We start from the raw sequence: 13,586 nt of genomic DNA, 5'->3' as shown, positions 1-13,586 counted from the left end.
GTTTCTCAAGAAAGCTGTCATTTTTTTGGTTGGTTATCATTTCCTCTTTTTTTATTCCCCATTTTAGGCGCCCGTAGCTTAGCTAGGGGACGTAGAGAATACGGTAGGTCCGGTAGGGAAAGGTTTTATTATTTCTTTCTTTTCTATGTTTCATCCATTTTGTCTGATTCATCAACAATTTTCACTTAGATTGAAATTATGTCTTGTTTTTGAACCCTCTTTTTTCAGTCAACACGTTGTGTACTAGTATTTGATAAAAGAATACTTTTTAAAGTATTACACATCATTATATAGTTATATTGGCAGTTATTCATATATCTATTATTTTATCTCATACTTAATGATGATTTTTGAGAAACTTCATATTTCAGTTCGTATCATTTACTATTTATTTGTATTTCTTTACAAATGAATTGTCTTGCTTTCCATTCACAAAATCAATTTATATATTTTTGTCTTTAATATATACTTGCATGCAGTATGGCAGGTTATGACTTAATTAACTGCTTTTTTCCACAAACCAGCACAAATCAATGTAATGAAGACACTTATACTTTTTTACGATTTACAATACAACGGGAAAAAATTGCAGAACAACTCCAAAAAAACACATTTATTTCCTCTTTGTTTATATCCTGCTATTCTAAAATTAAACCTTTATTTTGGGGTCTTTAATACAGTTATTGTCTGCTGAGAAAACATATGTAACCAACATAAATAAAAAGAAGACTTGATTTGCGGTCCCTGACTGTAAATGCTTGCATTTTTAAAATTCAATTGACGGTGAAACTATTTATCACCTCATTTTCTTTCCCGCTATGCAGAATTTAGATAACATTTATTCGATGTCATTAACTAATTTACTGCCTGATTAATAAAAATAAATTATTGACATGAAAAAAAAGACGTGATTTACCGTCACTGGCAGTAATGCTTCATTAAAAAAAATATATATATAAAATATATATATATATATATATATATATATATATATATATATATATATATATATATATATATATATATATATATTTATATTTATCTTTTTTTCCCTGCTATTCAAAAATAAAATAACCACAGTACATTTCTTTATTGTCATTTAATCATTTACCTTTTGACTAGTAAAATTAAATCACTGGTAGTAAAAAATATATGATTTGCCGTCCATGGCAGTAAATGCTTCAATTTTTTAAATCAGTTATTAATAATAAAAAAGTTATTCCGTCATTAGATCACCTGCATGCCTGGCAGTAAATGCTTTATATCTTAAAAATATATAATTAATAATGTAAGCAATTGATTGCTCTTTAATTTCATGCTATTAAAATAATGAAAAAAATCACATGTATTTATTTTCCTTAACTCATTTACCACTTGGTGAGTAAAACTAAATCATTGACATACTAAAAAGAAAAAAAAAAGACTTTATCTTCCGTCTTTGGCAGTAATTGTTTAATTAACAAAACAACAACATATCAATAATGAAAAATATGTATCCTGTTTTTATTCACTGCACTCCTAAAACAAAACATTTACATATATTTATTGTCCTTAACCCATTTACTGCTTGGTGAGTAAAAACAAATCATTGACATATTAAAAGAAAAGGAAAAAAGACGAGATTTGACTTCCTTGGCAAATCATTTTCCTTTTGTCTATACAAACAGTACTTTTTTTTGTCTTCCGTATTACACTCAATTGTTACCCAACACGTATTGGGCTCGAAAGTGCTTGAAAAGTGTTTGAAAAGTGCTTGAATTGGGCCATTAAAAACGTGTACCAACCCTGAAATCTAATGGTTGTTTTTGGCTACTTTAAGTCTCGGTAGTTTGTATTCTTCCTTGAGCTTTTTAGCAGGCGTTATTGGGCTGCACTACATCATCCAGCGACATCTAGTGATCAAATAATACACACTGTCCCTTTAACTCATTAACTGCTTGGCAGATAAAAATACATCATTGACATAAAATTGGACTTCCCTGGCATTTTTATTTTTTGAAAATAATTATTTTCAGAACCAGGTTTTTTTAATCTCTAAGAAAAGGACAAAAAAACTGTGAATAAATAAACCTAGGCCATATTTTTCCTTTTTTGCACATAACACTGATTTGTGTTGGTTTGTTGAGCTCTTCTCATACATGTAAGGTTGCACCGCCTTGCATCCATGGGGGCATCACCACTGTATGTATCTATGTATGTGGCCACCAAACAACATGCTTGTTTTACTGTGCAAAACTCGATTTATATCACATATACAATACATTAAATATAAATAGTTTTACAATGTAGGAAATCGAACATGCACTCCCTTAGGTGTCTTAGATGTCCTCTGTCAGATCACTCATACATCTCTTCATGCAATCACCCATCTTCATGATCCGAGCATCACGCTCCATTGGAAGTGGAGATGATGCACAGAAGAGATAATGGATACTCTTATAGGCTTCCACTTTTCTTTGGGAGAACGATCGATAAGTCACATGGGTTGCCGGTAATCTGGAGATTGGAAGATATTTGTGTTGACTGCCAGGAACTTGCTATGAGTAGTATTGGGAACGTCACCAATATAAAAGTAACTAGTTATAATTACTCACTACTTCCAGTGAGTAACTGAATTACTCTATAGTAAAAGTAACTAGTTACCAAGTCAAGTCAAGTAATGTTTATTTGTATAGCCCTTAATCACAACGAGTCTCAAAGGGCTGCACAGACAATAGATTATTGCAAACAACAGACTATTATTACACCATCCCCTGATCTAAAACCTACATGAGGGCAAGGAAAAACTCAAAAACCTCAACATGAGGAAAATGAAGAAACCTTGAGGTAATCACCCTTCCAGGATGACCAAGCTGCAATGGATGTTATAATAACAATTAATACACGGATATTGACAACAGGAAATATAGGTCATTCATAAACTATAGAATAGAAGTGTGTTTCAAGCCTAGATTTAAATAGTTCCACTGAGGTTGCAGATCGAATCTCAAGGAGGTAGAGCATTCTACAACATCTGGGCCCCAATGGAGAAGGCTCTCGAACCTGCGGTTCTCTTCTTGGCTCTTGGGATCACTGGAAGACCAGCATTTTCAGAGCAAAGGCTCCGGACTGGAACATAGGGGGAAATTAAATCTGAAAGATAAAAGGGAGCAGGTCCATGAATGATTTTGTATAATACCAACAGAACCTTAAAATCACATCTTAAGCTAATAGGGAGCCAACGCAGGTTAGCTAAAATCGGGGTAATGTTATCAAACTTTCTTGTCTTAGGGCCCGGTCACACAGCCGTTTGCGGCTGAATCACGGCCAGAAATTTCTGCCTGTGAGGCGGACGCTATTGGACGCTTTGAGATCGCCATACAGATGAGATACAGCAGTGCTTAACATGCGGTCGGAAATTCACACGCGGTTGGCCGAGCGAAAAAGTTTTGAGCTGCTCAAAACTTTGAGCACGTGTTAACCGCGGGCGGCACACGAGGTAATGACGCGGAACGACGTGCTCTGGCCGCGGCCAGGGCGTGGTTACACATGGGTAGGACGCGAAATTTCAGCGGGTAATCGTGGGTGGAGCATGGTCATAGCATGTTCTGCGTTGTATCGCGGTGTTATTACGTGAAATTAGCGTGTTACGCGTGTGACGGTCAAACGCCTTTCTCCGCGTATATACAGCGTGATTTGCCGAGCACACGTCAGTTGTGCTCGAGACGTCAAGGGGTGGACATGGATCCCCGTCACTGTAGTGACCTCGTCTTAATCCATTTTTATTTCTTGACATTTATTTTCATTTCATAACAAGATAATAAAATCAAGATGAAAAACTATTACAATAATAACATATTGCCTTCTTCGGTGCCATAGCTTGAAATCTTGATCTTCACGGGACTGTGTCTTGAGCGGTTATGATTTCTACAGCACGGTGTTATGCCAAGAAATGCATCCCTGCCGAGATTTGCATCCCCTCGCTACTACAACCACTTTTACCTCGTTTTATCTCACTTTTATATCACTTTTAGGGAATGTAATGGCGAACCAAATGCACTTCGTCTTGCATTTGTTGGGAATGTAATACAACTTAAACCATTCCGTCTTTGTTTTTGTTGTGAACGTAATCGAACGGTAATGCACACCGTATATAAAATCCTCCCCCCCTTGCGTGAACGCGCATTCTTGCGTAGGAGTCGGATTTGGGCACAACACCGGCTCGAGAGCTTTTATACCCGTGGTCCACGCGAGAAAATGACGCGGAAATTACGCGATGAGGAAGCGGAACAGTCGCCGGCGTCTGTTTTGCGGGCATACCACCGATGAACAGCGGGTTGGCCAATTTTGCGCATTTTCCATCGCGGGCAACCACGGGCAAAAAAAAAAAACCGCAAAATTTTACCCGCGATACAGACGCAAACGGCTGTGTGACCGGGCCCTTAGTTAAAAGCCACGCTGCAGCATTTTGTACCAGCTGAAGCCTCTTGATTTTGGACTTAGGGAGACAGGAGAGTAGTGCATTACAGTAATTGAGACAGGAAGTAACAAATGCATGAATTATAATCACAGCATCGGACTGAGACAGCATATGGTGAATTTAAGCAATGTTACGAAAATGGAAAAAAGAATGTTCTAAAAATATTCTTAACGTGTGTTTGGAAGGATAGATTGGGGTCAAATGTGACAACTAAATTTTTGACTGAGTCACTCTGGGTGATACTACATTTGGACCAATATTGAACATTTTGGTCTATTCAGAGTTAAGGCGTAAGAAGTTGACATCCATTATTTTATCTCAGTGAGGCAGGCCTCCAAATTTCCATAGTTTAGGTAAGCAGATTCCTCCATCAGAAGATATAGTTGAGTGTCATCTGCGTAGCAATGGAAACTGATATTATACTTGCGAAAAATATCACCTAATAGAAGCATGTAAATGCTGAAAAGAAAGGGGACAAGTACTGAACCCTGCGGAACAGCACAGGTAACACAAAAAGGCTCAGATGTAATTTTACCATATTTAACACAGTGCGTTAGAGAGGTAGGATCTGAATCATAAGAGGAGGGTTTTCTGAGAGACCAATCCATATTTCATACCGGTCAAGTAAGATATTATGGTCCGCAGTGTCCAAGGCAGCACTAAGGGCAAGCAGCAGCAAGAGCACCAAGGAAAGTAACTATTTCCAATGTTTATTGTACCTCAACAGCAACCTATTTATCCTACACTTGAAGCGCAACAAATAAAAACAGTAAACAATATAATTAAACAGTAAACAGTATAAAGTGAGTTTAATAAATTGAATAGAATGGGGGGACATAAGAAAAATACAATAACAAAAGGAAAAACGAGAAATGAAAAGATTAAACTTTACATTTTTATTTAAACACGTTAACTCTGGAAAAACACACGAAATACAATTTAAAAAAATATATAATATATATATATATATCTATATCTATATATATATATATCTATATCTATATATATCTATATATATATATATATATATATATATATATATATATATATATATATATATATATATATATATATATATATATATACATTTTTTTTAACCTTTTATATGCTCAACAAATTTAAAACCATCAACATTATGTTGACCAATCATAAGAGAAAAAAAGGCATCTTAAAGGGAACCAGCTGTTGATTGGTGGGGAGGCAGACGGCTTCATTCACTTCATAGAGCCGTTTCATTCGCGAATGACATGAGTTGGCTGTGACTCAGCCCTCATTGGCCTTTCCTTTTATCTCAGTTGTAAATATTATATTCTGTCCTGGGTTCAAATCCAGCTCCAGACTTCCTGTGCGGAGTTTGTATGTTCTCCCCGTGCTTGCGTGGGTTTCCTCCGGGCACTCCGGTTTCCTCCCACATTCCAAAAACATGCATTTCAGGTGAATTGGCCGGTCTAAATTGTCCCTAGGTGTGAATGAGCGAGCGAGTGAGTTGTCTGTCCCCGTGTGCCCTGCGATTGGCTGGCAACCAGTTCAGGGTGTCCCCTGCCCACTGACTGGAGATGGCTGGGATGGGCTCCAGCCCCCCGCGACCCTAATGAGGATAAGCGGTACGGCTAATGAGATGAGATGAGATGAGATGAATTTTGTAAAGACTGATGAATCTCAAAACCTTTGATTTTTTTATTGCAGTTCATCTTTTTTGTACACAATTAATACATTACATTTTATTTTTGTAATTTATTTTTTATATAAATATATTTTTAAGAAATAAAACTTTGTTCATCTTGAGGTATATTTATTAACCTCAAAACAATTTCTAATAAATTGTGACTACTATTATTTATTTATTTTTGTTAATTTGTATTGAGTGATATTCTGTGTGGAATCAATGTAACCATAAACTCCATCTTTTTAGGGGGGGTTGTGGTGATTAATCTAAAAAACTTTTATTACTGACTGCAATTAATCATTTCTATTTCCAATTAATCTAATGTGTGGTGTTTTATAAGAAATCTTTTAAAACCATTCTGTAGTATGGTTTTCCTCAACAACAAAAAACTGAATCATCCAAAAGAAGGCTCTCTCTTCTTTTTAGGGGGGACTGATTAAACCTAAAATCTTTTGTACTTAATTGCAATTAATCAACTTTAATATGTGGTTTTGTATGTGATTTATGTTATACAAAAAGGTTATGTATTTTAGTTTTCCTGCAAAATCATCAGTAAGTAGGCTTCTTTTTTTAAGGGGGTAGTGATTAATTTTAAAATATTTTGTAATTAACTGTGATTAATTTGTTTGTTTTCTACAAACTTAATATGTGATATTTAATGCAAAATAATATAATACAAAGACAGTTTTGGATTGTAGTTTTCTTAATTAATTGCAATTAATCAATCCTCTTTTCTACAAATTTAATATGTGGTATTTTATGTAAAATGTAATTCAATTCTGTATGTTTTTACTGAAAGAAAAACAAGCACTACATTCATGCTTATTTTTAAATATTCTTCTTAAAAACCACAAAATGTCTTTTTTTCTGCTCTTTGCACCAGTACAACCCTCCACTAGTATTTAATTGTATTCATATCTAATTTTTCAGCATCCGCTTGCACAGAAATCAGGTTATTTTGAGGGCTTTTTTGGTAGGGACGTTTAGTTCTGCGGATACTGCTAATACTTACTTACAGCTTAGTAACAGCTTTGTATAGGATCATTAGCCAATGTAGATCAGTAATCACCCGTTTTTGTGTTTTAGTTCCACACTCAAATTCGTATATAAAAGTAATTGATTTTGGAAAGTTGTTCTCTTCTTACTGTGTCACCAGAGTCGCAGATTATATATGAAGTCATTATTAGCAGAGCACTGAAATTAAACATTTACAATTAAAGGATTAGTCTTGGTGGTTTGGAAGATTTAGAAGACTAATATTTACTGTAATCCTACTTTACATATAATCGTAGCTGCAATGAAAATGAGGCAGGATTAGCATCCAATCACTCTGTTCCATCTCCAGCCCCCATGCCCATGCACAGCTCGTCAGTCATTGCACGTCATCGGGATTCCAACCCCTTCGAGTCAGCGTCAGAGCAGCCTCTTACCAGCCACTTTTCCAGCGCGACCAAAGACGGCGTTTGGTCAGGGAACGGTCGAACATCCTTTTGAAGCTTTGGGATCTCAAACTGTGCTGAATCACTATCGAATTTAGCGCTATTGTATTTGATTTGCAGGGGTGTCAACCATGTGGCCCGTGGACCGGATAAGCCTTGCCAACGGATTTAACGCGGGCCTTGAGTCAATGCTAAGAGAAGCAGAGGAGAAAAAATACTCGCATTGGGTTAAACAATGACCTATTTCAAATATGTCTAACATATGACACCAACGCCAGGTGCCACTTTAAGTAAATCAACAGCATAAGCTGTATTTGCTGACGACCAGTGGCAGTTTCACTGACGTCTTACTTAACCTGGATTGAACAAATATCCATCTAAATACCATCATTTATTGCATCAGTTTTCTGAATTCCTACATAGAAGCGAACATGTGCACAACTGGGAGTCATATCTCCTTACATGTGTACAAAACAGAGTATTTTCCGTTGAATTTACAAATCAGTAAACCTTAGTCAGCAATTGAAATGTATCACTTTACATAATAATGCAAGCATTAAAAAATAAGATATTTCAAATTTAATTGTCCTCCACGTTTTACCTCCTCACAAGGTTTTGCTTCTCTTGAAAGGTCTGTCTTGCAAATGGCTTTGAAAGTATGTCTGCAACCAAATCTTTGCGGTCATCTCCTTCAGCCATAGTGGGTCAACATTTTTAACACAAGCTATTTTTAACACTTTAAACTTAAATAAAAAAGCTTTGATGTAACTTGGTTGCCCTTAACTTAAGTGAGTATCCAATCTCATGACGTGTACGTGTCACGCTCAACAGCTGCCCTTTTACTGTCACCATCTTGGGATCTGATTGGCTATTGCAACTATTTATCAACTAAATGTGCCATTCACTGGCAGTGATCAGCACTGTTGATTCTGATGGTCTTCGGCAAATTTCATACAGGCTGACGACACAGGCTTGCTGAATTATAATTGGATAAAAACTCTGAAACTACTAAAAGGGTTGTAACCAAATTGATGAAATAGATCATGAAAAGTAAAAAACAAATAAAAATAATTAGAACATGTATACACTTTGGAACAATAGATTTAAAATGAAATAAACTTTTGTTACAATTATGTTAATGATATCTGGTTATGTTAAGCAAGCAGAGAAGGCCTTGCTGGCCGTGACGGCCCACCACTGCTGACTTCTATTTATCAAGCAAAGAATGTTATTTTACTTGAAATAGAAGTCACGGACACGCTGTTTAAGGCAATACAGTTGCAAGATTGCAATACGATCAGCTCCTATCTATAATAGATATGAAAACTTACAGTGTATTGCCTTAACTCAGGTAAAAATCTTCATTAAAAAAGAAAAGGTTTGCCCGAGTTTCTCTGAGTTAACTTAACAGCAGTGAAGATGAATTAAATTGATTGTTTTAATTTTTTTAATGAAAAGTTAATACAAGAGATTAAATCTTAGTGAAGAAAAAATATATAGAGGGAAACAAAACTCAACAGTTTTGCTATCCGATCTTACACCCCTAAATCATAATCACAATTGGAATGTGAGCCTCCAAAAGGTCCCCAGCCCTAAAGCACAGTTTGTATGCTGTTAGTTTATTGCTCCGACCCAGTGATAGTGGATTTTCTACCATGTGACCCCAGAGCTAAAATGAGGTTGACACCCCTGGTGTGCTGTATCCGATTATTCTTTTTTTTTTATACTGATTGATTTATTTCTGTTGCAAAATGTTAACATACTTGTCTCGTGATTATGTGTATGTATCGTATCGTACATTAAGATAACATTTTTGTCTGTTCAAAATGCCGCATGAATTGTATTCTATGAAATGCTTTCTACGAATACTTCATGATACATGGGCACCATTTTTCCTTTCATTCAAAAGTTCTAATTTTCAAGATCTTTACTATTTAAATACAGTTTTGATAATATGAATTGATTGAATTGGAAAGAAACACAGGTCATGCTGGACAACTGGACTTTGGTCATTGATTGACTACCGTAAATCCAGAATAACTGTGTTCCTTTCTTGTAAAAAGTATTGATAAGTTTATGGTTCAGCAGACACTCAAAATAAAGAGGGAAGACATAATCAATTTTGATCTTGCAATGAGAACAGGGGCGAGCACAAAACTCAGATAATAAATTTCAACCTGTTCTCAAAGCCCACCCTGAGCCATTTCTTTTTATGAAATTTGTTAGGTTACAAAAGTAGATCCACATTAAAGGGTGTGGTATCAAAGCACAGCAACATGATTGGCCGATGGTGATGCAAACAGTGCCTAATAGTCAAAACCACAAACAACAGTGTGGTAAATACAGTGAGACCTCGCTACTTCGCATTTCGACGTTTGCGGATTCAGAACTTCGCTGGCCTAAAAATTAATAATAATAACAAATAACAAATATATATATATATATATATATATATATATATATATATATATATATATATATATATATATATATATATATATATATATATATATATATATATATTTTTTTTTTTTTTTTTTAAGCATTTTTGAAGGGGCGTCGCTACTTCGTGGTTCCACGTTCGCGGGTTCAGAGCTTCGCAGGTCTAAAAAATAATAATAGAATAAAATAATCAGAAAAAAACAAAAAAAATGTAAAAATATATATATTTTTTAAGCATTTTTGAGGGGGCGTCGCTACTTCGTGGTTCCACGTTTGCGTGTTCAGAGCGTCGCAGGTCTAGAAAATAATAATAACAGAATGAAATAATTTAAAGAATAAAAAAGTTTTTTTTTTAAGAATTTTTGAAGGGTGTCGCTACTTCGCAGATTTTCACTTTCCGCGGGTGGTTTTGGTTCCCATTAACCAGGTCTAAAAAATAATGATAATAAAATTTTAAAAATTAAAAAAATAAAAAAATGTTTTTTTTGTTTGTTTTGTTTTTTTCTAAGGTGCGCCGCTACTTGGCGGATTTTCACTTATCACGGGTGGTTTTGGTCCCCATTAACCACGATAACCGAGGTCCCACTGTAGTCCAAATAGTCAATTGCCATTCTATGCAATCTCCTTTGCACGTGTCGAATAGTAAAAACACAATAAACTTATCAAGTACAAAGAAAAAAAAATCAATAACTGCTTTGGATTTTAGTCTTTTTTTATATAGCTGGAACTTTGATTAACTGGGTTTGCTTGGCTGTTGCAGGCATTCAGTTTCGTCTGCCTACTTCATGCAGCGTCGACCGTGCTCGGCCACCAAGAGGTCAGTCCCCTTATTTGAGTTTAACTTTAAACTTGTGACGGCTTTACGGATTTTTGCTGCTACGCTGCAAAAAAAAAAAAAAAAAAAAAAATTCTGATAGCATAGACCTTTCTTGTCACGCCGCATGTTCAACTTCTGGGATTCGGATTGAGTATTTGGATAAAGAAAAAGAGTATATGGGAAGTAGTTCAGTTGAAGACTTTTATTACAAAGTTACAAAATAAAGTAGAACAGCATACTCTGGGCCGAGGAGGAGATGGTCTCCCTCAGAAAAGGCATCAAAGAATGTCTTGCCTCTCTCTTATAGGAAAATGGCGTGGATTTGTATGTATGTATGTATATATATATATATATATATATATATATATATATATATATATATATATATATATATATATATATATATATATATATATATATATATATATATATATATATATATATATATATGTATACTGGAGCCATATGGGAGGTAGATATAGTCAAGAACACACTCACACTCTTACTCTTTCTGGGAGACTGATACAGAGAAGGGGATTCCAAGCCACCTCGCTCACCCAACCGATTTGTTGCAACACCTGTCGTTGGGAGTCATTTGTTGACAAAACCCCAATTCCAACCGCAAGCATGGAGGCACCAATGTTGTAAGTCTTAAGTATGACTCGGCCGCTCGAACCAGCGACCTCCCATTCTCAGGGCGGGTGCCCTACCGGCAAGATCACCGAGCTGGCGTGGCTTTGACAAAACAGAAAATGAAACTTACATTGGCTGTAATTTTATAAAAAACCTTTGTTTGGACTGGATTTTACTGGCTTTTGCAGGTGCTCTCATAAGAGAATTATACAACTACAGGGCACTTGGAAACATTTCTGGGAGAGTACTGAATGAATGGACACATTGAAACATCAAATAAATACTTAATTTAAATATGTGGATAGGGATAAGACGCATTTATAAAATTAAATAATTAATGTTTTATCAAGGCCAGCACGGCGGCGCAGTGGTTAGCGCTTGTGCGGCACAGTTCATGTCATGGGAACCTGTCGTGGGTTCAAATCCAGCTCCGGACTTCCTGTGCGGAGTTTGTATGTTCTCCCCGTGCTTGCGTGGGTTTCCTCCGGGCACTCCGGTTTCCTCCCACGTTCCAAAAACATGCATTTCAGGTGAATTGGCCCGTCCAAATTGTCCCTAGGTGTGAATGAGCGAATGAGTTGTATGTCCCTGTGTGCCCTGCAATTGGCTGGCAACCAGTTGAGGGTGTCCCCTGCCCACTGCCCGGAGATGGCTGGGATGGGCCCCGTGAGAGGGCTTACGTAACTTCTTCGGAAATGTTTTTCCCTCAGTTTTCTCAGAAACGTTGTCACAATATGTTAACCCATTCTGTAACAATGACAACAAAGGTGTATTCTATTCTATTCTATTCTATTCTAAACGCTTCCCTTAAGAAAGGTGTTTCGTATCTTCTTCTGAAATGTTTTCGCCTCAGTTTTCTCAGAAAGTCTTTTTTAACAGATGTCAGCACATTTCTATTCCACAACAAATACCCCCTTTGGGAGTTTACCTCCCACACTGAACGGAAATTAAAATCGAAAAATTAATACCGGGTAGTGGTAAAGTATCATAAATTATAGCTACCACTACACGGACAGAATTGCCCGAATCGAAAATAAAAATAAAATTCTGACGGTCACCCTGCTGTGATTATTCTAACTTTTGTTGTTTATGTTTCATTTACAAAAACTTCCGACACTCCAAACACTTGACTTGAACATTTCAACCCATGCACTAATCCCCCTATGCATTTATCTTTATCCGTACATAATGGATTATACACATAGACTGCCGATGGTTGCTCGGTACATGATAAAGGTACATGCATATATGAACTGACAAGTGATACCAGCGGTTACAACAGTGCAAACTTCTGGTTATAGTTGTTGATACATTTCAATATGAGTGCATGATTGGATAGTGATACAGTATACATATTGGCCTTAGGCCTGACCCCCGTGAACACTTTGAAGACCCTGCTTTGCCGTATTCGTCATCGAGTGTCGTGAAGTCAGATGTCGGAGTGAGAGATCATCCCAGCAGGCATCATGCTCAGTTTCCATGCAGCCCAAAACCCGGAAGCGACGATGCATCCCGACCATCTCAGTCAGCAGCTTACTCCCCGGCAGTGTGACATACCAACAAGAGAATCACAATTAGAAACCAATATATTTGTAGCTATTATTCCTAGCGCTATAGTGTGTTGCGTGTCTAACGAAAGTACTATTGGATATCGGATTTAATCCAGATCATCATCTGCAGATGCTCCTTGACGTTGCCAGATAAAATTCAAAGTTTTGAATTCAGTTGAGTCATCTGTTCTTCCTCGCTAAGAAATAAGCTTGGATATTCAATCACTAACTGTGCTAATTGAGCTTCTGCCACCTTAGTACCAGCCAATACTGTCATTTGTTCTCCAAAAGTCTTAAGCATTCCTCTTTTTAGAATAGGTATGATACAGAAACACAACAAACACATAACTATTACGACGGTTAGTACAAGAATTCCCCCTTTCGCTAACAGACCACCCCAGTACCCAAGTGTAGACGAGAACCAATCAAAGGAGATACTGTTCTTCTCAGTATTTACTGTCACTTCATTGCTTAACTCACAAATCTTTGACATTGCTTTTGTGAAGCTTCCTGATTCGGCTGTATTTAAAGGTATTTAAGTACAGTATTCCTCTTTTATCATATGACACAAGCCTCCTTT

At 36.4% G+C, this 13,586-nt stretch overlaps 1 protein-coding gene across 3 annotated transcripts in view; it reads left to right on the top strand.

Annotated features, from left to right (window-relative positions):
• dlgap2b (discs, large (Drosophila) homolog-associated protein 2b) overlaps positions 1-13,586 on the top strand; it is a 226,557-nt gene that overhangs the window by 154,511 nt on the left and 58,460 nt on the right. For 2 of the 3 annotated variants that reach the window (XM_088324989.1, XM_088324988.1), the window contains exons 6-7: positions 68-103; positions 10,767-10,823. In XM_088324989.1, the coding sequence (XP_088181115.1) occupies positions 68-103; positions 10,767-10,823 (93 nt within the window). The remainder of the gene's footprint in view (positions 1-67; positions 104-10,766; positions 10,824-13,586) is intronic. The other variant, XM_088324990.1, reaches the window with a different exon arrangement.

Source organism: Urocampus carinirostris, chromosome 20 (assembly GCF_059441175.1).
Source record: "Urocampus carinirostris isolate Australia breed hairy pipefish chromosome 20, RoL_Ucar_1.0, whole genome shotgun sequence".
NCBI lineage: Eukaryota > Metazoa > Chordata > Actinopteri > Syngnathiformes > Syngnathidae > Urocampus > Urocampus carinirostris.
The sequence above is the reverse complement of the archived record's forward strand: the minus strand, read 5'-3'. Positions and strand labels throughout refer to the sequence as shown.